This window comes from Vidua chalybeata, chromosome 24 (assembly GCF_026979565.1).
Source record: "Vidua chalybeata isolate OUT-0048 chromosome 24, bVidCha1 merged haplotype, whole genome shotgun sequence".
Classification (NCBI taxonomy): domain Eukaryota; kingdom Metazoa; phylum Chordata; class Aves; order Passeriformes; family Viduidae; genus Vidua; species Vidua chalybeata.
This window is the reverse complement of record NC_071553.1, coordinates 4,750,596-4,778,482: the sequence shown is the minus strand read 5'-3', so window position 1 is coordinate 4,778,482 and position 27,887 is coordinate 4,750,596. Positions and strand designations below refer to the sequence as shown.

General features: G+C 57.3%; 1 protein-coding gene across 5 annotated transcripts in view; it reads left to right on the top strand.

Annotated features, from left to right (window-relative positions):
• Positions 1 to 20,189, top strand: part of FOXP4 (forkhead box P4) — a 57,187-nt gene extending 36,998 nt beyond the window's left edge. For 4 of the 5 annotated variants that reach the window (XM_053964074.1, XM_053964079.1, XM_053964076.1 and 1 more), the window contains 12 exons: positions 4,793 to 4,940; positions 5,837 to 6,041; positions 6,307 to 6,411; positions 8,802 to 8,889; positions 10,611 to 10,700; positions 11,491 to 11,692; positions 11,786 to 11,862; positions 11,991 to 12,092; positions 17,299 to 17,420; positions 17,527 to 17,593; positions 17,957 to 18,123; positions 18,900 to 20,189. In XM_053964074.1, the coding sequence (XP_053820049.1) occupies positions 4,793 to 4,940; positions 5,837 to 6,041; positions 6,307 to 6,411; positions 8,802 to 8,889; positions 10,611 to 10,700; positions 11,491 to 11,692; positions 11,786 to 11,862; positions 11,991 to 12,092; positions 17,299 to 17,420; positions 17,527 to 17,593; positions 17,957 to 18,123; positions 18,900 to 19,044 (1,518 nt within the window). In that variant the 3' untranslated portion in view covers positions 19,045 to 20,189. The remainder of the gene's footprint in view (positions 1 to 4,792; positions 4,941 to 5,836; positions 6,042 to 6,306; positions 6,412 to 8,801; positions 8,890 to 10,610; positions 10,701 to 11,490; positions 11,693 to 11,785; positions 11,863 to 11,990; positions 12,093 to 17,298; positions 17,421 to 17,526; positions 17,594 to 17,956; positions 18,124 to 18,899) is intronic. The other variant, XM_053964075.1, reaches the window with a different exon arrangement.
• Positions 20,190 to 27,887: the final 7,698 nt, after the last annotated feature.

Here is a 27,887-nt window from a genome sequence, read left to right as displayed (position 1 = left end):
GCGGGCAGGGCTGGTCAGTGCCAACCAGAGCAGGGCTTTTCCTGCCAGGAAGGGCGGCTCTCCAAAGCCCAGGGAATGTGGCAGACAGCAGTGATCCCAGCAAAGGGCTTTTCCAGCGGGAGACTCTGAGGTGGGCAGGGCTCTCAGGCCCCCAGGATCACGTTGGCAGTGCCAGGCAGGTCAGTGCCTGCTGGAGACTCGTTTTGTGCCCCTGTGGTTGCAGCAATCTTGCAGAACCCCCTGTACACAGCAGGTTTTGCCCCCGAGGGCACAGTGATGCCCCACAGGGGGCTGTGGCTGTGTTTTGGGGACCTGCTGGTCACACAGAGACTGGGGACAGAGCCCAGCCAGCAGACAGCACTGCTCCCTTCCTTTGCCTCGGGTGTTTTTGCCCCTCTCTCTTGCCAAAATGCTTCACATGGGGTTTTTTTGCTGTGCAGTTTTGCAGAATTCATGTCTGGCCTTGCTGCCCCTCCCCTGAGTGTCCTTCCACGGGCTCCCAGTGACAAGGGACATGTTCCTGAGCCACTCCCTCCACATCCCTGGTGCAAGCAGGGGTTCTGGAGCTGTTCGTGGCCATCGCTCCTCCCAAAATCCAGCACCCTGACGGACACCCAGCACTTCAAACTCAGCTTTTGGGCAGGGAGGGAAGATTTTAAGCCCAGACTGTGTGTTGGGGTGGCACAGGGGGGGTCTCACTGGCAAAGCCATGCTGGCATCAGGGGACCAGGGTGGCTGCAGTGGCTCAGGGTCACCTGCTGTAGCCTCAGGCAGCTCTCGCTGCGGGGTGTTGGTGCATTTTCAGGGTCAGGGTTATCAGAACCATCTCCAGGAGCTGCTGGTGCTCCGGGAGGTGGGGGAGGTGTAAATGTGAGCTTCCTCAAGGACTTTTTCCTGCTGGCCCTGGCGATGTTCTCTTGCAGCACCGAGCAGGGATATAATTAAGCTCTAACAAAGCGCTTGCTTAGCGGGCTCCGCTTTAAAAAGCTCGTGTTAACTTTTAATTAAATGGTACAGAGGAGATGGGAAATTTATCCAACAAGAAAGAGTGTAGCGGGGGGGAAGGGGTGTTGGATGCTGCTCGAGGGGTGTGTGTCCAGCTTTCCTGCTGGGAAAAGCACTGAGGGGGTCTCAGCAAGGTGACGTCAGTCCTTAAAATCCTTGGATAAGCTTTAGTTTCACCCCAAAAATTTGGGGAGCTGGTGTTCCTAAAGTCTGTGTTCATGTTTGCCTGCTGGGAATGGTGATGCTGTGGCTTCCCTGAAACTCAGGGAAGAGCTGGAGTGTCTGGGATGCCTCCACAGAGCCGCCCTTGGATCTTTCCTGGAAACCCATGGGCCGGATTTAATTCCTGCCCCGCTGCAGGATTTCTAAACCCAGCGCCTTCTGCTTCCCCTCTGCCTGATTCCAAGGGCTGACTCCTGTGAGTCAGCAGCTCAGAGTGGGATCTGCAGGTGGGAAGGACACCAGGAAGGAGCCGGGAGCAGGGGCAGCATCTCCGGGAGGAGCAGCTCTGATCTCCCCGGGATGGGGAGTGCCCCAGAGAAGGGAAGGACAGACAAGAGGATGGAAATGTGTGGGAAGAGCCTGTCAGCAGCATCCTGTCCCTAAGGATGTGGTGATGCTCCATGTCCATGGGTGCTGTGCCACACTGAAGGCATGAGGAAGGGCCAGAGCAAGGCTGATCCATGAATCCATGCATCCCGCCAGGATGGGGCTGAGCTCTGGCACATCCCAGCCCTTCCTGCAGCATTTTCCTGTGCTGGGGTGTGAGGGCCACCCCGCACCCTGGGTGTGGGGGACACAAGGAGCTGTGCTGCAGCCCCTCACCCTCGTGTCTCCCATCCTGCTCCTCCCAGGATGCTTGGCTCCTCCAAGCAGCAACCGGGTGCAGAGACCCCAAGACCCCCTGGGAAGGTCTCCGTGTGTCCCCAAAGCTGCCGAGGGCAGGGGTTGTCCCTCTGCTGAGGCAGGCAGGGTGGGGAGGGGGGTGCTGCTGGCGCCTAACCCCGGTGTCAGCTTAATGAAGTGCTGCTGTCAGTCCCGCGTGTCACGGCGCAAACTCCTCCTGATGTGCTCATAAATCAAAGTGACAGCGCCTCTTGCCCCGGTGGCTGCACCCACTCAGCTGCGTCTAATGCACGGTGATGCTGCAGACCCCCAGCCCCGAGCCAGGAATGGGCTGGGAATGGGCTGGGAATGAGCTGGGAATGGGCTGGGAATGATTTGGGGAAGCCAAGCCTCGGTGATGCTGCAGACCCCCAGCCCAAGCCAGGAATGGGCTGGGAATGGGCTGGGAATGAGCTGGGAATGGGCTGGGAATGATTTGGGGGAGCCAAGCCTCGGTGATGCTGCAGACCTCCAGCTCCAAACTAGGAATGGGCTGGGAATGGGCTGGGAATGAGCTGGGAATGGGCTGGGAATGATTTGGGGGAGCCAAGCCTTGGTGATGCTGCAGACCCCCAGCTCCAAACTGGGAATGGGCTGGGAATGAGCTGGGAATGGGCTCGGAATGAGCTGGGGGAGCCAAGCTCAGGATTCTGTCCCAACACAGAGCCAGCTCCTCTGGGAGTGGCTTTTCTAACAGGAATGGGGGTCTGGAGGATCAGTGGCGTGTGAGATTTTTGGGAAAGCTGGGGCTGTCATCCAGGCTCTCTCCAGGCTGGTTTCTCCAGGGAAAGCTTGGCTTGGAGCCCGTGGGCTGGTGGATGGCTCTGCACCCCTTCACCCGTCACTCAGGGGTTTAGAGGTCTGTGGTGCCACAGGTGTTCCCTAGGGGTGGCAGATTGGCTTCCCCATAGGACCAGGCCTTGGTTTGGCTTGGATTTGTGTTCCTGGGGCTCCTCCTCCTGTTCCTGGTCTGTGGAAGCTGGAGGGACATGGATTTGAGGCATGTGAAAGTTCAACCTTCACATCACCAGGTTCAACAGCGTCCCTGCCAGAGCCACGAGTGCGTCAGGGCTGCCCGGGGGGCTCAGGGGGTCTGAATCCAGCCAGGCCAGGTCAGGAGAGCCTGGCTGGGCTGTGGGATGCAGGCAGCGTGCCCAGGGATCCTCCTGACCTCATCCACTCCCAGCAGCTCAGCCTGGAAGTGACGTGGGTGAGGCTGTGCTGGAGCAGAGCTCGGGCTTGCCCCGGGGCCCTCGGGGAGGGCGGTGGTGGAGCCGGGAAGAGGAGGAGAATCCCATCCTGTCCCATCCCATCCCTTCCCATCCCAGCTGCTGTTTCTAAGCAAGGCAGGGACAGTGTGTCCATCCCACACGGTGGCAGAGCTTCCCCTCGCCAGGAGGGGACACCCTGGGGGACAGAGAAGCCGCTGTTAAAGCTCTCAGGCTGCAGCCTGCTCCTGCCCTTTTCCCTCCATCCTGCTGATCCCATGGCCTGGAGCCCTCGTGGCTCAGGAGTCAGGGATTTCTCTTCACTGAGCAGGAATTGCTTTGATTTGTGCCTTGATCTTTAAGCCTCAGAGGTGCAGGGCTGAGACAGAGCCAGGGAGGATCCAGGTCTGACTCTGGGGAGGCAGTTCCACTGTGGCCAAGAGGTGGAGAGGACAGAGAGTCCACAGATCTTTCTGGGGCTGAAAAGCTGGAATTAAACTCCATCTGTACCCTAGGCAGGACTCGTGGTGATGCCTGAGAGAGGGGTTTGGAACTCGTCCTCACCCTCTGAGTCACAAAGCCAAGGCTGAGCATCAACAACATCCACAGGGATCCACCAGCATCCAGTGAGACCCTGGGTGTGACCCCAAACTCCGTCATGGACTGGGATTCTGCTGCTCCCTGTTGATGCAGCCTCAGGGATCAGCAGTTCCCTGGAATTCCCAGTGCCTGGGGGGCCTGAGTCCCCACGATGCTCACAAAACAAGGACATACCCACTGCAGAGCTCTTGTGCTCCTCAGTCAGAACACAAACGTGGAAATACTCCTCTGGGGGGGCTGCAGAGTGCAGCGAGGGGGGGATGTGCCCCGGCCCGGCTCCCCGCCGGCACCGTCTGCCCAAACAGGGGGGTTTGGGGGGGTTCACGGGGTCACGGAGCCGCCTGCCCCGCTAATGAGGCCGGGCAGCCCCGGGGCAGCTCCCCTCTCCCGGGCAGCTCGGATTAGCAGCTGCCTGTCCCCAGCCCTAATTGAATTCTCTCCCCTTCACTTAATTCTCATGGATTTCTCGGCGCCTCCCCAGGGACCCATCCTGCCTAACTAGTTTAGGGCCAGCGATGCTGGTCAGAGCCTGGCCAGCTCCAGGGGGTGAGGGAGAGTCACCTACTTGTGGGGTGGCTGTGGCCGGGGTGGGGACACCAGTACTGGCACTGGGCACCCCCTTCCCTGCACCAGTTTCAGCCCCTCACCAACATAGCAGTCATTTTTGTCAAACAGGGATACATTTCTGCCTCACAGGAGGGTTCTGTGCCTGTTTCCTGCTGGGACCCCCCTTTTTTTACACCAACCCCGCAGCTGAGCCTCCCCCGTGGGACCCCCCAGCCGGGCTTTGCGGGTTCCTCCCTGCAGTGCTCCGAGCAAGCCCCCAGCTCCTCTCTCTCCCTTTCTTTCCAGCGCTTTATTTTTCCCTTCCCCTTTTCCCTTTCCTTCCCCTCCTCTTCCGATAGATCAAAGCCTCCGTCCGGCTCAGCCGGGAGCCGAGCAGGCCCCGCAGCAGGATGGAGGCACCGCCGAGCGCGGCGTCCCCGCCGCTGCCACCCCTCGCTGCCAGCGCCCCTCGCCGCGGCCTCCAACCCCCGCCTGCCCTGCCAGGCCGGGAATAAGGCTTGGATTTGTCCCTCCTTTTGTCTCGGCAGCCGTTGGGGAACAAGCAGCTGGCCTTCCAGCAGCAGCTCCTGCAGATGCAGCAGCTCCAGCAGCAGCACCTGTTAAACCTGCAGCGCCAGGGCCTGGTGAGCCTCCCGCCGGGGCAGGGCACGGTGCCCCTGCAGACCCTGCCCCAAGGTAAGGACCACGGCCTGGGCGGGTTCCTGGGCTGTAGCCTGGCCAGCTCTGGGTGAGGGGGGCTGGGGAGGGGCTCTGGTGTTGGGTTTTGTGATGCCCCCAAAGTTTGGGGGGTGATGGTGTCAGCAGTTGGAGCCGTGCAGGGTTGGGGTCCGGGTTCCAGAGGGGTGCAGGATTTGGGGCACCTCTTCCTCTGGCAGAGGAGTGTCAGGATTTGGGGCACCTCTTCCTCTGGCAGGGCAGTGTCAGGATTTGGGGCACCTCTTCCTCTGGCAGAGGAGTGTCAGGATTTGGGGCACCTCTTCCTCTGGCAGAAGGGTGCCAGGATTTGGGGCACCTCTTCCTCTGGCAGGGGAGTGTCAGGATTTGGGGCACCTCTTCCTCTGGCAGGGGAGTGTCAGGATTTGGGGCACCTCTTCCTCTGGCAGAAGGGTGTCAGGATTTGGGGCACCTCTTCCTCTGGCAGAGGAGTGTCAGGATTTGGGGCACCTCTTCCTCTGGCAGAGGAGTGTCAGGATTTGGGGCACCTCTTCCTCTGGCAGGGGAGTGTCAGGATTTGGGGCACCTCTTCCTCTGGCAGAGGAGTGTCAGGATTTGGGGCATCTCTTCCTCTGGCAGAAGGGTGTCAGGATTTGGGGTACCTCTCTTCCTCTGGCAGAAAGGTGCCGGGATTTGGGAAGCCAGGCTCTTCTCCCTCTGGGAACAGCTCTCTGGGTGCTGCAGGTGCCTTGGTCTGGGTTTCCCAACGGGGTTGTGCAGCCTCCCCTTGCTGTGCCCAGCCCCAGGTGATGCTCCCCCAGAGCTGGGTGAGACGTGGGGAGTGAGGGAGCAGGGAGGAAGCCCTGGGTGCTGCCTCGTGTCCCTGCTGACACTGGCCACTCTCTCCTGTGCCACAGCTGTTTGCCCCTCAGACCTCCAGCAGCTCTGGAAGGAGGTCACGGCCACCCAGCCCGTCGAGGACAGCATTAAGCAGGAAGGTCTTGACCTTACCACCAACACCTCCAACTCTACCTCGTTTTCGGCCGCCAAGGTCTCGCCTCCCATTTCCCATCACCCTCTGCCCAATGGACAGAGCACCATGCACACGCCGAGAAGGGACAGGTAGAGCCGGGTCGGGCCCTGGCACTTTGTGTTTTAATTCCTGGAGAGGTGCAAGGGGCTGGGATCCATCACCCACAGGGCTGGGAGGGGCGGGGGGTTTCTGCCCACCCCATAAAAGAGGCCTGGTACTGTTTTGCTGCACCCACAGAGGACAGGGAGCCGTCACTGTGGGGTCTCCCATGGGTGCCCCAGGGCAGACCCCATGCCTGGGAATGCTGGAGCATCCCGACTGCCCCATCTGAAGGCTCCTTTCCCTCCTGTGCAGCTCTTCCCACGAAGAGACCCCCGGCTCCCACCCGCTCTACGGCCACGGAGAGTGCAAGTGGCCTGGCTGCGAAACCCTCTGTGAGGACTTGGGGCAGTTTGTCAAGTAAGTGGCACCTTTTTGGGGGAGGTTTTTCTGTCTCAGGCCGGGACAGAATGGAGCTGGTGGAGGGGAGGATCCTGGGCGTTGGTTCAGTCATCCCAAAGTGTGTACCCTGAGCTAGGTGACCACATGGAGAAAACACAGCAGGGGAGGGTGCTGGGAGTTGGTTCAGTCATCCCAAAGTGTGTACCCTGAGCTAGGTGACCACATGGAGAAGGAGAAAACACAGCAGAGCTTGCTGCTGGTCTTGTCCCATCCTTGGAAATGTCCAGGGCTGGGCTGGCTTGGAGTGGAAGGTGACCCTGCCCATGGCAAAGGTGGGATGGGATGAGTTTTATGAGCACTTCCAAGCCTAACCATGGGATGAGTGAATGATGTGGGGGAGGCCAGAGCCCGGGCAGGCAGCAGCAGCAGGCGAGGGGGGCTGGCAGCCCTGCTGGGGGCGCGGGGGGGAGGCAGCAGATGGCAGATGGCACCGCTGACACCGCTTGTGGGCTCCGGCGCTGACTGATTAACTCTGCTGTCGGAGAGCCCTCTGCTAGCGTCAGGGTCAAACAAATTGTTTTCACGCTTCGTCAGAGGTTTACTTAATTAGTTCATTTGCAATTAGATCTCTTTGTAGCCAGGATTTTTAGCAAAGACATCAGAAGGAGCTGACGGGCTCCTTCCCCCGCCTCCCCGGCTGTCTGCTCGGCGAGCACCGCGCTCCACAGCGGGCAGGTTTTGGGGGTTTCCAAACTCATCCTCTGTTCTCTGCCATCCTCTCAGGGCTGGCACTGGTGGGAACATCCCATGGACTGTGCCAAGCCACTAGAGGCCTTGCCCGGGAGGATGAGGAGGTGTGAAGGCAGCCAGGGGATGAGTGAAGGATGATTCAGCCTCCTGTGTCCTCCTTCCTCTGCCTCTGAGTCATGGGGTGAACCAGATAAGGCATCTCCTCCTGCCTGGCAGGGCATGTTGGAGTGGCACAGGGCAGATGAGCAAGCTCCAGCTTGGGAACTGGATCTGGAGTTGGCAGGGAATGCTCAGAGCTGGGTCAGGGGGCTGGCAGAGCTGGCACGAGGGCAGCCTCCCAGCAGCACTGCGGAAGGGTTTCTGTCCCCTCCTTGCCGACATGGGCACGTGTTGGGGTGTGGGACAGACAGACAGAAAACTTGCAGCTCCCAAAGGCCAAGCCCAGCTGGAGCCTGGAACCTGCCTTGGGTGTGGGCAGCAGCTTGGAGCCTCCTCTGGGCATCCCCTCCGTGGGGCAGCTCGGGTGGTCTGTGCTGGGCTGGGCGGGGGCAGCGTGGCCTTGGAGCCGTGGTTGGTAAGGGTGAGGGTCAGTGGGGAATGGCTCTGTTCCCACTTGGCTCCCGTAGCTTTTTTTCCCCTGGAGAAGCAGCCGTGCCCTGGCTGTGCCATGCAGGGAGAGGAGCAGGGCTGGGGCTCTGGGGGCTTTGCTCACGGATGGGTTTGGCAGCAGGGCCTTGTTCCCTGACTTGTCTGTGCACGCCGGGGCTGCAAGGCTCTCACAGGCAGCAGGGTGAGACTCCTGCCGTCCTCCAGAGCCAGCCTGGGGAGGCTGAGGCGCCTTCTCCTGGGGTGTCTCTGCCTTAGTCCTGGGGAACATCTGGCACACGGCCCCTGGGACCCCCTAGCATCACCTTTGGGGTGTTCCAAGGGTGGCGTTTGCCCAGAATCCCTCTCCAAACCTTCCCGCTCCTCCGGTGAGAACCCCCCCGGGTTTGTGCCCACCCCAGCAAGGACACGGCCTGGCCTTGTGACATCCTCGGGGCTGGCTGTGTCCCCAGGCTGGTGCTTTGCTGGATTTAGGGGCGAGGTGATGCCAGGATGTCCCTGGCTCTGCAGCAAGTGACAACTCTGTCACCAGAAGCCCTTCCCCTCCCTGAGGAGGAGGGAGGGCAGCGAGGACCAAAGGTCCTGGTGCTTCCTAAAGAAATCACCTCAACAACACGAGGCAGGATGGGGAACAGCCTGGAAATGCCACCCTCTGCCCTCAGGGCTTTCCTCAGAGCGTGGAAGGCAACCTCCCATGGCTGCCTTTTTCCTGGGAACCTGCTCCTCAGGTCCTCCTGGCACCTCCTGCCAGCAGCCTGCTCCAGGAAGATCCACGGGCTTTCCCTCTGCCAGAGGCTGCTCCTAAACACCCTGGGGCTGCCTCGGGTAGGGCTGAGTGTCCTCCAGCCTGGGTTTGGGGTGCTGCCACAGCCTGGTCTGCTCAGTCACCTCCGTGCCTCAGTTTCCCTCGTGGTCACCCCGCTTTGGGCAGCGGTGCCGGAGCATCCCTGAGCAATTTGCAGGTCAGGGCTGATCCCAGGCGTGGCCCCAGTGGAGGGGCTGAGTTTTGGGCATGCCCAGGCCTAACCAAACCTCCGTGTTCTCCTCCCCAGACACCTCAACACAGAACATGCACTTGATGACCGAAGCACGGCCCAGTGTCGAGTCCAGATGCAAGTGGTACAGCAGCTGGAGATACAGGTGGGTGTCCCACCCCAGCCCCCATGGACACAGGGACAAAAAGCCACCTCTTTGTCACCCTGTGCTTCAGCTGCTGCTCCCAGGAGAGGGAGACAGCGCTGGGGACTGTAACCACCCACCTGGGGACTCGTTTTAAACACCCTTCCCAAACAGGAATCCTGCATCCAGGTGGAAATCAAGCCCTCAAACCAGTTGCCCTCTCATCCCAAAGTGTCCCTGTGGGTAAAAGGAGATGCCACAGATGTGGAAGGCAGGAGGGTTTGTCCCTGCATGGGCTGTGCCACCTCCCTGGGAGCCACGGGGCTGCTTGGAAACCAGGCCACTTATTTAGGTGGCTGAGCGTGGTCTTTGGAGCCCAACTTTGGGGCTCTATTTTTGGCAAGGCAGTTCTTTAAATAGTGCTTTCCCCAGCCTCTCCGAGCCCCCAGCGTGCTCCGCATAATTCGGTTAATGGAGAAGGGAGGGGGGAGAAAAAGGGGGAGGAAATGGGGGGGGGGGGGCTGGAAAATGGGATGGGGCAGGGGGTGAGGGTGACCCCCGTGGTGGGACAGTGCCTGGGGCTGGCAGGGGCTCAGCGTGGTGTGTGGCTGTGTGTCACACCACAGGGGACACTGGCCCAGCGGGACGAGATGTGCACCCCCCCCCCCCACCCAGAATTAGGGGCCTTACAGGGGCTGTGGGATGGGGGGGACACAGCCAAAGCCGGGTGGACGTGGATGCTGAGTCCTCCCGGGCCATCCCTGCCATCCATCCCGCTCCCCACGCCTCGACAGAGCCAGGGGTTGAAAGCAATTACTGGGGCTTAAAGAGGGGAGGGAAAGGAAAAGGGGAGGAGGGGAAAAAAAAATAATAATAAAAAAAAAAAGGGCGAGAGCAGAGCTGTGTGTGCGGAGAGGAACCTGCCACGGAGCCACCAATTAGAAAGTTTGGAGCGAGGAGCTCCCGCTGTGCCGGCTGCATCACGAGGGGAGAGCTGTCAGCTCTAATGAGCGCCGCGGCAGCGGAAAGCAGCCGAGCTGCTCCGAACTTGCTGCAAACTCCGCTCTGCCTCCCGCTTTTAACCCCTTCCTCGCCTAGCTCTGCGAGGGGGCTTGGCTGGAGCGCGGGGGACTCCCCGAGCTTGAGGGGTCCCGGTGGAAAGGGAAGGTGACGGGAAGGGAGTGGGGTGTCAGATCCCATCGGCTCCGCCGGGCTCAAAATCTCTCCTGGTGCCACAGTGAATATTTCAGCCTGGTGCTCACTGCGGGGAGTAAACAGGCGGGGAGCAATTACAGCGATGTGGGAACACGGGGGGGATGGATGGACCGATGGACAGGGAGCTGCTGGGGAGCAGCAGGAGGGCAAGGGGGACAGGACAGGGACAGCAGGCACTGGCCACGGGGACAAGAGCACCCAGCGCTGTTGTGGGTGGCCCTGCTGGTGGGTGGCAGCCTGGGGGTTCCGGGAGTGGCTCTGTGGATCTTTCCCCCAGTGCACACACGGAGCTGGAGCGGCCCCTGTGCCCTCCATGGTGGGTCCAGCAGCCCCCACAGGCCACAGCCCCACTGGGGCTCTCAGGAGCCAGCATCGGGCAGGAGGTGGCACTTGCAGGGACACCCTGCGTGTTGCTGCCTGTCCAGACCAGGTTTGGGGGCTCGTGGCAGCTCCTCCAGGCCGTGGGCACCTCCGTGGTGACTTTGGCGCTGTGTGACCGTCCCTGTCCTGCTTCCTGCCTCCCCCAGCTGGCCAAGGAGAGCGAGCGTCTCCAAGCAATGATGGCCCATCTTCACATGAGACCTTCAGAGCCAAAGCCTTTCAGCCAGCCTGTAAGCGTGAGTCCCTTCCTGCCCTCTACGTCCCCTCCCTGATGGCTGCTGTCCCCTCCCTGCCCTGTGCACGGTCACCTGGGTGGGCTCTGTGGGATGGATGTGCCCTGGCCACCCTCTGGCAAATGCAGCTGCTCCACCAGCTCTGACATGGAGCGGGTGCATCCCCATCCCGTGGGTTCATCCCCATCCCATGGGTTCATCCCCATCCCAAGGGTTCATCCCCATCCCATGGATTCATCTCCATCCCACAAATGCACCCTGCTCCCATGAGTTAATTCCCATCCCATGGATTCATCCCCATCCCATTGGTCAATTCCCATCCCATGCGTCCATCCCCATCCCATTGCTTAATTCCCATCTCTTGGGTTAATTCCCATTCCATGGACCCATTCCCATCCCATGGATTCATCTCCATCCCACAAATTCACCCCCCTCCCATGAGTTAATTCCTGTCCCATGGGTCCATCCCCATCCCATTGCTTAATTCCCATCCCATGGGTCCATCCCCATCCCATGGGTTAATTCCCATCTCTTGGGTTAATTCCCATCCCATGGGTCCATCCCATTGGTCAATTCCCATCCCATTGGTCAATTCCCATCCCATGGGTCCATCCCCATCCCATGGGTCCATCCCCATCCCATGGGCCCATCCCCACCCCCTGCCTGCATCCCACCCTTTCCAAGCCCCTCAGGCACCCCCCTGCCGTCCCCTCCCCGCCTCCTTCGGAGCCGCCGCTGTCCCCGGGGCTCTCCCAGCCTTCCCAACCCCGTCCCTCCCTGCCTGTCCGTGCAGCTGAACCTGGTCTCCAGTGCCACCCTCTCCAAGAGCACTTCCGACACGTTTCCCGACGGTTTACCTCATCCCCCCACCTCGGCCACGGCGCCCATCACCCCCCTGCGGCAGGGCCCCTCCGTCATCAGCTCTTCCACTTTACACAACGTGGGGCCCATCCGCAGGAGGAACTCGGAGAAGTTCTGCACCCCAATCTCTTCAGGTGAGCTCCGGGCTGGGGCTCAGCGCCCTCGTGAGGGGCTCAGTGGGTCCCTTCACTCCAGCCCCCCCCTCCCCGTTTGTTGTCCCCCTGCAGAGCTTGCACAGAATCACGAGTTTTACAAAAACGCCGACGTCCGGCCGCCCTTCACGTACGCCTCGCTCATCCGGCAGGTGAGAGCCAGCTGTGCACCCCAAAACCCTCCCTCAGCCCTCCCCCACCTGCTGAACCCCATCTCTGCCCCTTGGGATGGGTGTCAAGCCCCACGAGTGACAGCCTTGTCCCTCCTCTGGCTGCCCAGGCCATCCTGGAGACCCCCGACAGGCAGCTAACGTTGAATGAAATCTATAACTGGTTCACGCGGATGTTCGCCTACTTCCGGAGGAACACGGCCACCTGGAAGGTGAGAGCAGCCCTGCCTGGCACCCTGGGCTCTCCCCGACCCAGCCTGGGCTCGCCCCATTTCCCCCAGGCTCACCCCAACCCACTCTGGGCTCAGCACATCCCAGCTTAGCCTCACTCCACCCTATCCTGGCTCACCCCATTCCCCCCGTGTCTCACCCCATTCCCCCCATGTCTCACCCCATTCCCCCCATGTCTCACCCCATTCCCCCCATGTCTCACCCCATTTCCCCCATATCTCACCCCATTTCCCCCATATCTCACCCCATTTCCCCCATATCTCACCCCATTCCCCCCATATCTCACCCCATTTCCCCCATGTCTCACCCCATTCCCATATCTCACCCCATTCCCATGTCTCACCCCATTTTCCCCATATCTCACCCCATTCCCCCCATGTCTCGCCCCATTCCCATATCTCACCCCATTCCCATGTCTCGCCCCATTCCCATATCTCACCCCATTCCCCCCATGTCTCACCCCATTCCCCCCATGTCTCACCCCATTCCCATATCTCACCCCATTTTCCCCATGTCTCACCCCATTCTCCCCATGTCTCACCCCATTCCCCCCATGTCTCACCCCATTCCCCCCATATCTCACCCCATTCCCCCCATGTCTCACCCCATTCCCCCCAGGCTCACCCCATCCCATCCCAGGCCTGGCTGCTGCAGGAGATGCTCCTGTGCTGAAGGACCAGTTCATTGCCCAGCTCTAAAATGGTGCAGGAAGTGATTTCAGGACCAAATCCCACTCTTTTGTCCCCCAAAACGCCTCGCTGGGCTGTGGGGATGCATCATCCCCTGCAGTGGGACACAGCAAAGGGCTGTGGGGTAAAATCCAGGGATTTTCTGTGGAGAGCAAGAGCAGAGGCAGGAGAGAGGGACTGGAAATAGCAAATAAGGTTATTGATAACCTGGGGGCAGGTCACACTGCTGGTGGCTGGGAATGCAGAGAGGGATGAGAGGGGGTGGCAGGGGGACCATCAGCAGGCAAACCCCTCTGCCACCCCCCAAGCAGCCCATCAGGTGCCCCCCACCCCTCTCACAGGCAAAATATTTTGTCACTGAGGAGGTTTTGTCACCAGCCTGGAGTGAATTTTGGGGCAGCACATGAATGCTGGGGCTGCTCCCCCTTTGTTTTTTTTTAGAAATCAGAGCTGGGAAAAGCCATCTCAGAGGAGCAGGGGGGGTGTGGAAGGAGCAGTTCTGTGATTCTGTGATTCACTTCTTGCCTCAGCCAGGGAAGATTCATTTATTTATTGTTTCCTGCTGCACGTATTTACTGAGAGGCAGCTCAGCTCCCTCCTGCTCAGGGCAGCAAGGAGTGAAGTGGCAGAGGGAAACCTGCTAGTTTAAATAAAAATAATTAAAATCAGCAAGGTGCAAGTGAGCTGGAGCTTTTGGAGAGGCTTGAGGAGGAGGAATCCATTCTCCAGGAGCTCAGGGCCCCCGTGTGTCGCTGCTGCAGATCCAGGCTTTGCTTCCACAGGAAACTTTTGGGTGCATATCAGGCATTTTGGCAAACCCCTGGAATGGGGACAGGGTGGCAGCAATGGGGCAGAGCCCTCTGTGGCCCTCACTGCTCCTGAGGCCTCAGTTTCCCCCTCTGCAATGCGATAATGGCAGGTGAAAATGCCTTTTCCCTGCCTTTTTATTGATGAAATAAATAAGTATTTTGGTTTTTTTTTTTTTGCAGTTTCCACTTACCTCATGTTAGCAAGGGCAGAGTCGGAGAAGGGCATCCCTCAGTTTTCTGCTTCCCTTTGTTTATTCTTTATTTTTTCCTGTTCTACCACCAAAAAGGGATGGCAGGGAATTAAAAAGAGCTGGTAGGGGGAGGCTAATTCCCTTACAACTTGCAGTGCCCAAGGCCAGGCTTCTTCTGAAGGAGAGGGAGACACAGGAAAAAATAACCTATTTCCTCTCCTTCAAAACCACTTTTCTGGGGTTTTTCCCTCGTTTCCTGCAGCTTCCCCCTGGGATGGGCCAGGGGTGCTGGGGACCGAGGTGGGGAAGCCACGGGGAGACCCCAGCAGGGCCCAGGGAGTGGGTGGAGGGTGCAGAGCAAACATCATTAGAGGAGAGAGATGAGAAGCAAACAGAGCAGCTGGGCCTGGCTCTGAGCAAACACTGCCTGGAAACACAAAAGGCACCTCAGGCTGAGGCAGGGGACACGTCCCCTCTGCCCCCGGATCGGGGCTGGCCTGGGACCTCCTCTGTGACCTGGGAGCAGCACTGGGATGGGGCACGCCAGGCTCCAGGGATGCAGGATCACACCCTGCCCGCTGCCAGGGTTTGGTTTATTTTATTTCATTTTATTTCATTTTATTTCATTTTATTTTATTTTATTTTCATTTCATATTTTATTTTCTATTTTATTTTCTATTTTATTTTCTATATTATATTATATTATATATATTATATTATATTATATTATATTATATATTTTGTTTAGTTTTATTTTATATTATATGGGTTTTATTTTATATTATATGGGTTTTATTTTATTTTATTTTATTTTATTTTATTTTATTTTATTTTATTTTATTTTATTATTTTATTTTATTATTTTTATCCCCACCTGAGCCTTTCCAAGCCCATCCCCGCCGGTCACTCAGAGCAGGGGGTGTCACCAGGGCGAAAAGGGGACACTGTGGGCAGGGCAGGCTGTGGCTTTGCCACGCTCCTGGCTGCAGCCAGGGCTTTGTTTGGACAAAAGGAAGGAGGGGGTGGGAGCAGGAGCCGGCCTGGCAGGGAGGGGACAGGGGCTCACAGGGGACAGGGGCTCACAGGGGACGGGGGCTCAGGGACACTGACAGGACCCGGCCCTGGGCTGAGGACAGAGTGGGGGGCGAGGGCTTGTCCTGCTCCCTGGGGTCCCTCGTGGAATTCCAGGTCCCTGGGATGTCTCTCTGCATCCCAACCCCCGTGTCTGGGTGATGCCACTGCAGTTTGGGGGCAGAGTTTGCCAGGGCATGGCCCAAATGGAGCGTGTCCCTCTGGGGGACAGTGGCACAAGGCTGGGACACAGGGCCTGGCTTCAACCACACCGAGTGTCCCCCGAGGAGCTGAATCGGGGTCCTGCTGTGGCTCAGGGGTTCCCCCCAAAATCCCATCAAGCAGCACTGGCTGGGCCTGGATCTCCCTCGCCAGGGACACCGGGAGATGCTTACAAAGTGTCCCCAAAGGGTGAGGGGAGCCTGTCCCTGCTGCGTGTCACCCTGGCACCATGGCTGGATGGAGGGATGGAACCATGGCAGGAGGGATGGATGGAACCATGGAGGGATGGAACCATGGCAGGAGGGATGGATGGAACCATGGATGGATGGATGGATGGATGGATGATGGATGGATGGATGGATGGATGGATGATGGATGGATGGATGGATGGATGATGGATGGATGGATGGATGGATGGATGATGGATGGATGGATGATGGATGGATGGATGATGGATGGATGGATGGATGATGGATGGATGGATGGATGGATGGATGATGGATGGATGGATGATGGATGGATGGATGATGGATGGATGATGGATGATGGATGGATGGATCCATGGATGGATGGACGGATGGATGGAGGGACGGATGGATGGATGGATGGATGGATGGATGATGGATGGATGGATGATGGATGGATGGATGATGGATGGATGGATGATGGATGGATGATGGATGATGGATGGATGGATGATGGATGGATGATGGATGATGGATGGATGGATGATGGATCCATGGATGGATGATGGATGGATGGATGGAACTATGGATGGATGGATGGATGGATGGATGGAATCATGGAGGGATGGATGGATGGATGGATGGAGGGATGGATGATGGATGGATGATGGATGGATGGATGGATGGATGATGGATGGATGGATGGATGATGGATGGATGGATGATGGATGGATGGATGGATGGAGGAATGGGTGGATGGATGATGGATGGATGGATGATGGATGGATGGATGGATGATGGATGGATGGATGATGGATGGATGGATGGATGGATGGATGGATGGATGGATGGAGGAATGGGTGGATGGATGATGGATGGATGATGGATGGATGGATGGAACCATGGATGGATGGATGGATGATGGATGGATGATGGATGGATGAATGGATGGATGATGGATGGATGATGGATGATGGATGGATGGATGGATGGATGGATGGAGGAATGGGTGGATGGACAAATAGATGACAAGGGAAGAGCCCAGCTTTGTTTTTCTCCTCAAATTCCAAGCCAGAGGGCCGACGCTGGTGCCATTTGCTGAGCTCTGGGCACTCTGGCACTCGGAGGCACGGGGGGTGCTCAGTCCTTGTGTCTCCTTTTGCCTTGTTGTGCTGGCCAGGCTCCTTTGTTTATACAGCCCCCGTTCGACCTTTTAAATTGCTGTTAATGTTTTAGCGTAACGAATTAGTCTCTCATCACGAATCAGGACTCGAAATAAAAAAAAAAAGGGAGAGAAAAAAAAACCCCCTCCGAGGCCAACTTCCTGAAATTGGGGTCATTCTCATTTGCAAGGCAGAGAATCTGAGAACCTTAATGCAAGGAAATTTATTCAAAGGCAGAGCCCCGGCGTGATTAGGCCCTTTGTAATTATAGCTCGGAGAGATTCCACTCCAGCCTCCTGCCTCCCTCATGGATTAGCAAGTGAGTCGGAAAAATACACAGGATTTAATTAGAGGCAAATTAAAATTGGTAATGAAATAGGGGCAGTAGCAAATGGCAGGGAGTTGGAAGGGGAAAAGGGAGCTGGTATCTCTCGGGGCTGCGCTGTCTGCCTACGTGTGTGTCTCTTTATTTTACATTTAGAAATGTAAAGATGGTCGATGTAGAGAAGAAAGGGAGGGAAAGGACCAAAACGGGAGGGGAGGGGTGGGGGGAAAGAAAAAGGAAGGGAAAGAGGAGCTGGCTCTGCTGAGCATCACCAGAGCTGCAGTGGAGCTGGTGTCCCTTGTCCCACCCCGTCCCCACCTTCCTCAGCATCAGGCCGAGCTCCTCCAAACAGGGCCGTGCCCCATGTGCAGTCTGGGGTCGTGACCACCCAGTGCCAGTGGGGTGAGGGAGCACCCAGGGGGGCTGTGGGGAGCGTTTGGGTGGCAGGACACCCCCAGGAGCTGTGGGGCCGGGCAGGGAGGAGGACGGTGAGGAAGAGGAGGGTCTGGCACTGAGAGCCGTGTGCCCGCAGAACGCCGTCCGCCACAACCTGAGCCTGCACAAGTGCTTCGTGCGCGTGGAGAACGTCAAGGGCGCCGTGTGGACCGTGGACGAGCACGAGTACCAAAAGCGAAGGCCACCAAAGATGACAGGGTGGGTGCTCCTTCCCCGCGGGACACAGCCCCAGAGCTGCCACCACCCCGGTCCCCAGGCCGGGAGTGCTCAGCCCTGCGTCCCTCTGCTTTCTCTCTTCCTGCAGGAGTCCCACCTTAGTCAAAAATATGATTTCAGGACTCGGTTACGGAGCACTTAATGCAAGTTACCAGGTGAGGACCCAGCCCTGGCCGTGACAGGGACACGGGGACACTCAACCCTCCACTGTTCTCCACTGGGGTCTTGCTTCTCACCAGGAAATGAGGGACAAGGGGGACGGGTTCAAATTGAAGGAGGGGAAATTTAGGTTTGATATATGGAAATCATTCCCTGAGAGGGTGGGGAGGCCCTGGCACAGACTCCCAGAGCAGCTGAGGCTGTTCTGTCCCTGGGAGTGTCCAAGGCCAGGCTGGACAGGGCTTGGAACAACCTGGGATAGTGGAAGGTGTCCCTGCCCACGACAGGGGGGTGGGATGAGAGGGGATTTAAGGACCTTCCAACCCCAGTTCCATACCAATCCGTGCTCCCTGTCGCAGGCTGCGCTGGCAGAGAGCAGCTTCCCCCTGCTCAACAGCCCCACCATGATCAACACCAGCTCGGCCAGTGCCATGCTGCACGTGGGCCACGACGACGTCAGCAGCACCGTGGAGCAGGTGAACAGCAACGGCAGCAACAGCCCCCGCCTGTCCCCACAGCAGTACAGGTCAGCCTGGCCCTGGCAGGGGCACAGGGGGGCTCAGGGAGGCTGGCACACTGGGCACTGGCAGCTGTGTGGGTTCCTGTCACCAGGGTGAGGGGGTTTGGGCTCCCGTCCCCAGGGTGAGGGGGGTTCTGGAGCAAGGATTTCATGCATTCCCCGAGGCTGAAGGGCTCTCCCTCCCCACAGCCACCAGGAGCTGCTTGTGGGCTGTCATCCTCAGGTTAGGGGGGTCTGGACCAAAAAACTCAGGGAGTTTTGGGTTACGAGATCAGCTCCCCGAGGCTGAAGGCTCCCTCTTCCCCACAGCCACCAGGAGCTGCTTGTGTTCTCAGAGCAAAGGTGGTTTTGGCTCCTGCTCCCAGGGTGAGGGGGGCTCTGGACCAAAAAATTCAGGGAGTTTTGGGTGGTGGCACCCACTCCCCGAGGACGAAGGCTCCCCCTCCCCACAGTCACCAGGAGCTGCTTGTGGGCTCCCACTCTCAGGGCAAAGGGGGTTTTGGCTCCTGTCCCCAAGGCAAGGGGGCTCTGGACCAGATAATTCAGGGAGTTTTGGCTGATGGGATCAGCTCCCTGAGGCTGAAGGCTCCTCCTCCCCACAGCCACCAGGAGCTGCTTGTGGGCTCCTGTTCCGGGGTGAGGGGGATTTTGGCTCCCCTTCTCAGAGCTAGGAGGGTTTTGCCTGCCATCCCCACAGTGAGGGGGCTTCTGGACCAGAAACTTGGAGGGGTTTTGGGTGGTGGGACCCACTCCCCGAGGCTGAAGGCTCCCCTTCCCCACAGCCACCCCGTGCACGTGAAGGAGGAGCCAGCCGAGGCGGAGGACGACAGCAGACCCGTGTCGCTGATGGCCACCACCAACCAGAATGTGACGATCCCCGACGACAGGGACCTGGAGGAGGAGCTGCCGGTGGAAGACTTGTCCTAAGGACTCCTTCCTCCTCCCCCACCGAGGGGCAAACCCTTCCCACCCTCCTGGACGGAGACCAAGCGACGCTCCCACCTCCCCAAGGTGACCTTGGCGTTCTTTCAAGGCACTTCCACAAAGCAAAAGGTTTTCCTTGGGACAACGACGATGACAATGACGACGACACCAACCTGTTGCTGCTGGCGTGTCCCTCACGCTGCCACTGCCCGGGGACGGACTGGCCCCGCCACGACACGAGAAGCAAAACCCCAAGAGCCGGACTTTTCCTGCCCTCCTCCCTGGGTTAGTGACTGGTGGACGAGGATGGTAGGTTGGTTGTTCCTGTCCGAAATGGTCCCTCCTTCCTTCCTGCAGGGAAGGCACCTCCGTCCCCTCTTCCCCCGCGGTGCCCGAGCCCCGGGGAGCGATGGCAGGACCCCGCTGTCACCTCTGCGCCCCCCGGTGGGTTCTGCACTACGGAGGGATCGTGGACCCTGCCCACGTGCTGCCTCCACCCAGCTTTGGGGGAAGAAACAGCAGAAACGGGGCTGAATCCTCTGCCGGATGTGGGGTTTGTCACGGAGCTGGGATGGACACGAACCAGCGCGGTGGTGGGACAGTGTCCTCTTGTCACCTCTGCCTGGCAAGCAGAGCGGCCTCCCAGCTTGCCCACCCTCGCTGAGCCCCAGCTGGCGGGGGGCTGCTGGCCCCAGCAGTGCTGGCCATCCCCAGCAGTGCTGGCAGCCAGGACACAGCTCCCTCCTTCCTGCTGGACATCGGCCACAGCGGTGCCACCTCCCAGCCAGCAGGGATGGCCGCTGCTCCCTGTGCCTCCCATTCCACCCCCAAAGCTGGGCCAGGGGCTTGGTGGAGCAAAGGGGCAAGATCCCCACGGCTGAGCACCTGCAGGGGACCTGGGGGTCATCAGAGCTGGCCCTGGAGGATCCCTGTGGTGGCCAAATCTGGCCGTGGCCCTCGAGCCGAGCCTGCTGCTGGTGGTGGGGGGTGGGGGGGGGGGGGAAGGAAATTCTGCTTTTCATCTTTTCTTTTCCTCATCCTTTTGTTTGCGTCCAGATGGGAAGATACCAAAAGATTTCTAGAGACAGAAGGTCCGTAGTTCAGGTGAACAGATGGTATCCATGCCAAAAAAAAAAAAAAAAAAAAAACACACACAAAAAAATTAATAATAACGAGAACAACACAACCAAACACCCCTCTTCTCCCTGCTCTTTCTTTCTGGGGTGGTGATGTGGGTACCCAGTGCCAGGCTCCTCCTGGGAGGCAGCGTGGCATTCCCAGTGTCCCATGGTGGCTTTGGGGAGCATCACCTCCCCTCAGGAGCATCCCCTTCCCTGGAATCATCCCCTTCCTGGGAATCCTCCCCTTCCCTGGCACAGCCAGGCTGGCTCTGGCTGTCCTGGCACCCACTGGGTCGTGGGGGATTTGCTGTGATGGACCTGGAGCTGCTCTGGTTTTTAGGGCCAGCTCTGGGCTCTCCAAAGTGACCCCAAGGTCTCCTCTGCCCCTCTCTGTCCCCGTTATCCTGGGATGTGACATTCCCGGGGGGTTGTGTCACCCTTGGCATCACGGGAGCCGCGTTTTGGGCTGAAAGTGCCACACCCAGAGCCGTGGGTCAGGGGGAGGTGTTCACCTGTCCCCATGTGTCACCTCTGTGAGCCCCCCGAGGGGCCCCTGGCGCTGCGGGGTGAGCCTGGACTCCTCTCATCCTTTGCCTTGCCCAGCGCATCCTCCATGCCCAGCTGGCTGCAGGGGCTGGGGGGGTCCCCGTGCCACCCCCGTGCCACCCCCGTGCCACCCCCGTGTCCCCGGGGGTGACCCGGCTCGGTGGGGCGGTGCCCGGGGGTCTCCGGGCTGCAGCGGGGCCTCTCCCGTGCCCGGATCCCGGGATTTCCCTGCTCCCCCCGACACCCCTCTAGGTGTCACCCGCGCCCGCGGCTCGCGGTGCCGAGCGCCGGGACAGCCCTTCCTTCCTTCGCCGCATTCCCGGCGCATTCCCGGCGCATTCCCGGCTCATTCCCGGCGCATTCCCGGCTCATTCCCTCCCGCCGCATTCCCGGCTCATTCCCGGCGCATTCCCGGCATATTCCTGGTTCCTCCCCGGCTCATTCCCGCTGCATTCCCGGCTCATTCCCGGCTCATTCCTGGCTCATTCCTGGCTCATTCCCGGCTCATTCCCGGCTCATTCCCTCCCGGCACATTCCCGGCTCATCCCCGGCTCATACCCGGCGCATTCCCGGCGCATTCCCTCCCGCCGCATTCCCGGTTCATCCCCAGCTCATTCCCGCCGCATTCCCAGCTCATTCCGGGCTCATTCCCAGCTCATTCCCGGCATATTCCCGGTTCCTCCCCGGCTCATTCCCGGTACATTCCCTCCCGCCGCATTCCCGGCTCATCCCCGGCTCATTCCCGCTGCATTCCCGGCTCATTCCCGGCTCATTCCCCGTGCCCGGCCCCTTCCCGGGCTCTGCCGGGCACCAAAGACCCTGCCCGGGCTGGGGGGCACATTTTGCTGCGCACATCCCAGTCCATCCCAGTCCATCCCAGTCCATCCCAGTCCATCCCAATCCCCCCATTCCTGCCCAAGGACCTGTGAGGCACCGTGGATTTTCCCCATCTACTTTATTTTTTCCTCTTTTTCTCTTTTTTCTTTGTTTTTTTTCCCCTTTTTTTCTTTTTTTCTCCTTCTCTCCCTTTTCCTGTTTTCCGCCTTTTCCTCTTCTCCTTTTTTCTTCCTTTTTCTTTATTCTCCTTATTCCCCCATTTTTCTCTCTTCCTTTTCTATTTTTTCTTTATTCCCCTTATTTTCTTTTTTTCTTTTTGCCCTCATTTTTCGTTATTCCCCTTTCTCCCTCTTTTCTTTTTCCATTTCCTTTTTTTTAATTTTCTTTTTTCTTTTTTTCTATTTTCTTTTTTTCTTCTTCCCCCTTTTTTTTTCCATTTCCCCCTTTTCCCTCCATTTTTCTTCCTACTTTCCCCCTCTTTCCTTTTTCTTTTCTCCTTTTTTTTTTTCCATTTTTCTTTTTTCCCTTTTTTCCTCCCTCTTATTTTTCCTTTTTCCCCTTTGTTCCCCCACTCTTTAATTTAAGTCATTGTTGGAACAAGTTTACAGCTGCCTTGGGGGTTTTATCACCTTTTGCTGCTTTATTCCCAGGAAGGAGCAGGAAGGGCTGGACCTTCCAGACTTTGGGATGCTCTCACCCTCCACAGGGAATCTCTGCCCCCATCCAAACTTTTGGGATTTTGGGAATTACTGTCCCCTTTGCCAGCCCCTGCTGTTCAGCCCCCTCATTGATTTTGGGGAGGTTCAGTAGCTGCTCCCCTTTTTTCCCATTCCTGACCCTTTTCCATCACCTTCCTCCTCTCCCTTTTTTTTTTTTTTTCCCACCTCCTCGGGGTGTGATTATTTTTTTTAAACTTTTCCACAGGTACAAAAACCCCCAAAACGCATCCCAAGGCCTGCACATCCCCATGGATTCAGCCAAAATCCCCCACCACCACCAACACCCCCAAACCCACGGGGACCCACCCGGCTCCTTCCCCTCTGCTCCGAGAATTCCCGATGCTCCTTGGCCCCATCCCGGCTCCCAAGAGCACTCCCTATATATTATATATATATAAAAATAAATATATCAATATAAAAGAGGATTTTTTTTTTTTTTTCCCTCCTTGAAACACAATGCACAGGTTTGGAAAAGCCCAGTGGCTCCAGGTGATGCCTTTCCCCCCCCGGGAATTCCACGATTCCAAAGGGAAACGTGCCCGGTTTGATACTCAGGGGTAAATTTAATTCCTTCTCTTACCCCCTCCCAGCCTGGCCACCTCTGCGGGCTCCCAGCTGAGCCCAGGTACTGCGTGTCCCCTCCTGCCTCGCTGCCTCCTCCCTTCCCACCCCTCTGGTTCATTTTTGGTTGGAATTTTCCGGAATTCTGCGAGTTTTACCTCAAACGCTGCGGGAGGGAGGATCAAGGACCAAACACGTGGCAGAATTGTGTGTCTGTATATATTGAGATAGAGATATCCTGGCTTTCAACCTACCAACACAAATTGTTTGTTTTTTTTGGTTTTTTTTTTTTTTTTTGGGGGGGGGTGGTTATTCTGTATTTTTGTGATTTATTTCCTGTTTCTCTCCACCCTTGGGGCACTTCTGTGAGGGGCAACTGTGGGCGCCTCCCTGGACCTTAAAAGCATTTTTCTGGTATCTCCCACTGAAGGAATTACTCACTTTTCCATGTTGTTTTTTTTGTTTGTTTGTTTGTTTGTTTTTTTTTTTTTTAATTAATTCCTCAATGATTTCTTTTCCCCAAACCTGGGGAAGGGGGTCAGACCCCAGTGCTGGGAGGGAGGGGCTGCTGGAGAGGGGACGGGAGAGGAGCAGCAGCTGAACCTGCATCAAACCAAAGGGTTTCTTTGCTTTGTTTACACCCCTGGCCAACCTCACGCCCGCAGCATCTCCCTGGATCTAGGTTTTTGTCCTGGAAGCTTTGGGGAAGGTCGGGACAGTCCAGAGCCAGGGGCTGGGCGGGATGGAGCCGCGACAGATTGGGGACATCCCCCGCGGGGAAGCGCCAGCCCTGCCACGACCTTTTTTTTTTTTTTTTTTTTTTTTTTTTTTTTTCCTGTTTTTTCCCTGTTTTATTCCCATCCTGCGCGGCGCTGGGTGGGGAAGGTGATGCTGGCGAGGTGGGGTGAGCTCCGAGGGGGCGGAGGGGAGGGCGAATGTGTAAAAAGTGACCCCTTCCCTCCCTCCCTGCCTCCCTCCCTCCCTGCCTCCCTCCTCGTGCTGTATAAAGGAAATCGCCTGGCTGTGTATTTGTACTCCGAGCTCCGTGTGTCTGCGTGGGCAGACGGTAAACCCTTGTACAGTAGGTCTAGCTGCATGTAATCTGTATGGACAATGGCATTATAAAATGCAATAAAAGAAATTACCTATCGTGCCGCTGGCCTGCTTTGCTCAAGGTTGTTGAAGGGGGGGGGGAAAAAACACAAAAAAACTCAAAAAAAAACACAAAAAAACTCAAAACTCAAAAAACTCAAAAAACTCAAAACTCAAAAAACTCAAAAAACTCAAAACTCAAAAAACTCAAAAAACTCAAAACTCAAAAAACCTCAAAAAACTCAAAACTCAAAAAAACTCAAAAAACTCAAAACTCAAAAAAACTCAAAAAACTCAAAAAAACACAGAAAAGTTTTTACAGAATTCACGGATTTATCGAGCTCTGAGATCTGTCTGTGAGCCCCAGCTTGAAAACCTCCAGGGATGGGGACTGCACCATCTCTCTGGGCACCTCCTTCCCAATCCCTGAGCCCCTTTCCAGTGAGGAAATTCTCCCAGAAAATCCTTCCGGGAGCAATGGCCAGCCTGGGGAGGAGTGGGGTGAAAAGTGGCTTCATCTGCTCGGTGAGCTGGGGGCTGCAGCAGCTCTGGGGCTTTGGGGTCCCATCTCCCCCTCCCCAGCTCTGGGGGTTTGGGATTCCCATCTTCCCCCCCTCCAGCTCTGATGGATTTAACACTTGGAGATTTTAACTTTTAAACTAGAAACTTTTTTTTATCCCTTTTTTTTTAGTTGCTTTTTTTTTTTTTGGTTTTTTTTTTTTTTTTCCCTTGGCACGGACATGAAAGCTCTCCCAGTTTGATTGCAAAACCAGTCTGTGGATGGGAGGGGAAACTGGGACAGGTCACTTTTGCCTAGAGCACAACTTCCTGCACCCCAAAAAACGCTGGCAGGAGGCACCCACCCCTCTCCTGCTCTTCCCTCCAGGTGCTCCAGAGCTGTGTCCACATGGATCCCTCCCTTCTCTCCAGCTGGACCCCAAATCCATGGGATTTTTGCCCACCCCGATGCTTTGCCCCAAGTCTTTGGGATTTTTGCCCACCCCGATGCTTTGCCCCAAATCTCTTTGGGATTTTTGCCCACCCCGATGCTTTGCCCCAAATCTCTTTGGGATTTTTGCCCACCCCGATGCTTTGCCCCAAATCTCTTTGGGATTTTTGCCCACCCCGATGCTTTGCCCCAAATCTCTTTGGGATTTTTGCCCACCCCGATGCTTTGCCCCAAATCTTTGGGATTTTTGCCCACCCCGATGCTTTGCCCCAAATCTCTTTGGGATTTTTGCCCACCCCGATGCTTTGCCCCAAATCTCTTTGGGATTTTTGCCCACCCCTGAAGCACAACTGGGGGAAGTCACTGCCTTGGATCACCCAGAGCCAGCACAGCTTCCAAAGAGCTCCAAAGAACCCCAAAAAAAGGAGGGAGAACCCCTGGGGGTTTTGGGTTTGGTTTTTATCTTAAATAAGCATTAAGAAATTGGAATATCAAGGTCAGGAAAAGAAACGTCCAAGGGGTTCTGGCTTTGAGATCTGGGCCTTCCCTGAGCCTCTGGTGTCTTGGGGGTCTCTGTGGCTGCAGCCCCTGGGATCGGGGCTGAGAAGGGACCCCAAAACACTCGGGCCACTCATTCCTGGGCCACCAGTGGGGCTGCTGTGAACCCCCTGCTCTGGGGGCTCAAAAAATGGGGAGAGGAATAATAGTGGGAAGGAAAAGCCCAGGAATGGTGGGAGCAGGCCCTGGATGGGTGTCAGCTCCCACTTCTGCCACCCCAACCTCTCCAAAAACTTCAGCTCATCCCCATCTGTGCAGAAACCTGGGATGGAACACAGAGTGGAGGGAAGTTTTGGGGAAGTTTTTCCATCTTCCAAAGATGAATGTTCATGGGGCCCCATTTTTTTTTTTTAATAGCGAATGTCCATTTCCTTCTTTTTTTCTTTTTTTTTCTTTTTTTTTTTTTTTTAATTATTTACAGAAATAGCTCGTGACTCATCAAAATCTTTCAGCAGCACATGTAAAACAGTGGGGTCATTCACTGCAGACCCGGCCAGGCAGGCTGAGCCTCCTCCCCCCAGCAGAAGGGTTTGAGGAGGTTATTTTGTTTAGAGATTTTGTGTGTGCGCGGGGACGGGGGAATTCTGCTCCACGGATCAGGGGGTGATGGCTCAGACCCCAAAAAAACACGGCTGGGGCTGCACAGCCCAGCTCTGTCCCAGGAGCCAGCCCCATCCCACCACACTCTGTGGCTCCAGGGCTGTTTCATTCCTTGTTTTCCAGGATCACACGCACTTTCTCTTATTTATTTATCTTATTTTCCAAGCCTCTGCCGAGGGATAGATGCCGGGAATGTTGCAAAACCTTCTTTGAACCGAAAAGTCGAGGCTTTAGTGCTAAATCCTCACCGGAGACGGGAAGGTCAAGGAGGTTTAAATCTCCAACGCCTCCAGTCTGGGGCACGGGGAGCTGTGGGGAACCCACGGGTTTTGGGGTGCAGGTCCAGGGGTTTGGGGGTGTAGATCCAGAGGGGTTTAGGGTGCGGATCTGGAGGGTTTGGGATGCAGATCTTGGGGTTTTGGAGGTGTAGACTGGGGGGATTTAGGGTGCAGATCTGGAGGGTTTGGGCCCTGGGGGTTTTGGGGTACAGGTTCAGGGGATATGGGGTGCACATTTGGGAGTTTTGGTGTGTAGATCCAGGGATTTGGGGGTGCAGATCTGGGAGTTTTGGGGTGTAGATTCGGGGGAGTTTTGGGGTGCAGATCTGGGTGTTTTGGGGTGCAGATCCAGGAGGGTTTGGGATGCAGATTTGGGAGTTTTGGGGTGTAGATCCAGGGGTTATAGAGTGCAGATCTGGGAGTTTTGGGGTGCAGATCCAGGAGGGTTTTGGGATGCAGATTTGGGAGGGTTTGGGATGCAGATCTGGGAGTTTTGGGGTGCAGATCCAGGAGGGTTTAGGATGCAGATTTGGGAGTTTTGGGATGCAGATCTGGGAGTTTTGGGGTGCAGATCCGGGGGTTTTGGGGTGCAGATCCGGGGGTTTTGGGGTGCAGATCCAGAGGAGGTGGAGCCCAGCCCCTGCCCCCACCCCGAGGAGCAGCCGGGAGCTGCGAGAGCTGGGCTGGGTTTTCTTTGGCGGCGGCGGAGCCGGGAGCGGTGCAGGGTGCCAGGGTTTGTGAATGTGGGTCAGTGCAGTCACACACCTACAGGAACGGCCTTGTTTTCCCAAAGCCAGCCAGATCCCACAGCCTGCCTCGGAGCGCAGCCCGCGGGGTGAGGCGGGGCGTGATCGCCGCGGGATTCACTCGGACACTGCGGGTCCCCCAGGCCCTGCTCAGGCTGCTCCTTTCTATCGTCCTTTCTTTACAGAGCACGATATTTTGGGGGGAAAAAAATCCTTTTTTTTATGGGCCACTCTCAGTGTGCTGAGCAAGCCATGACTGCCTGGACTCAGCGAGTGTTTTCCTGCTCTCCCCCATCCCTGGAGCTTTCCAGTGCCAGGACAGGGTCAGATTTCCCCCCAGACCACCCTGCCCGGGGCCCAGCAGCCCCCAGCGAGGGCGGGCAGTGGTTGCTGGTCCATCACTGTCCATGCCAAGCAGCAGCACGGATTTTTCCAGGCTGCTCCAATGCCCATGGCACAGGTGGCACCCCAGACTACTGTGGGTAAAGCCCTGCTGCTCTCCGGCCCCAAAACCCCTGTAAAACACTTCCCTGCAGGGCACAGCTGGGGCTGCCAGCCTGGGGAGCCCTGTTCCCCCCCAAAGCTGGGGCTGCACAGATCCTTGACCTCTAAAATTGTGATTAAGCTTCCCCACTTTTTTTTTTTTTTTAGGTTATTAGGTCGGTTCAAGGGAAGAGGGATGCTCATCCCCACCCATCACCTTCACCCGCACTCCTGCCTCCCTTCTCCCCCTGGCAGAGCACGCCCTGCCCGGGGAAGCCGCGCTCCAGCTCCATCCCAGCGCTTCTGGGCTCCCTTTGCCCGCATCCCCTGGGGCTGCCCGGGGCCGAGGGTGCCTC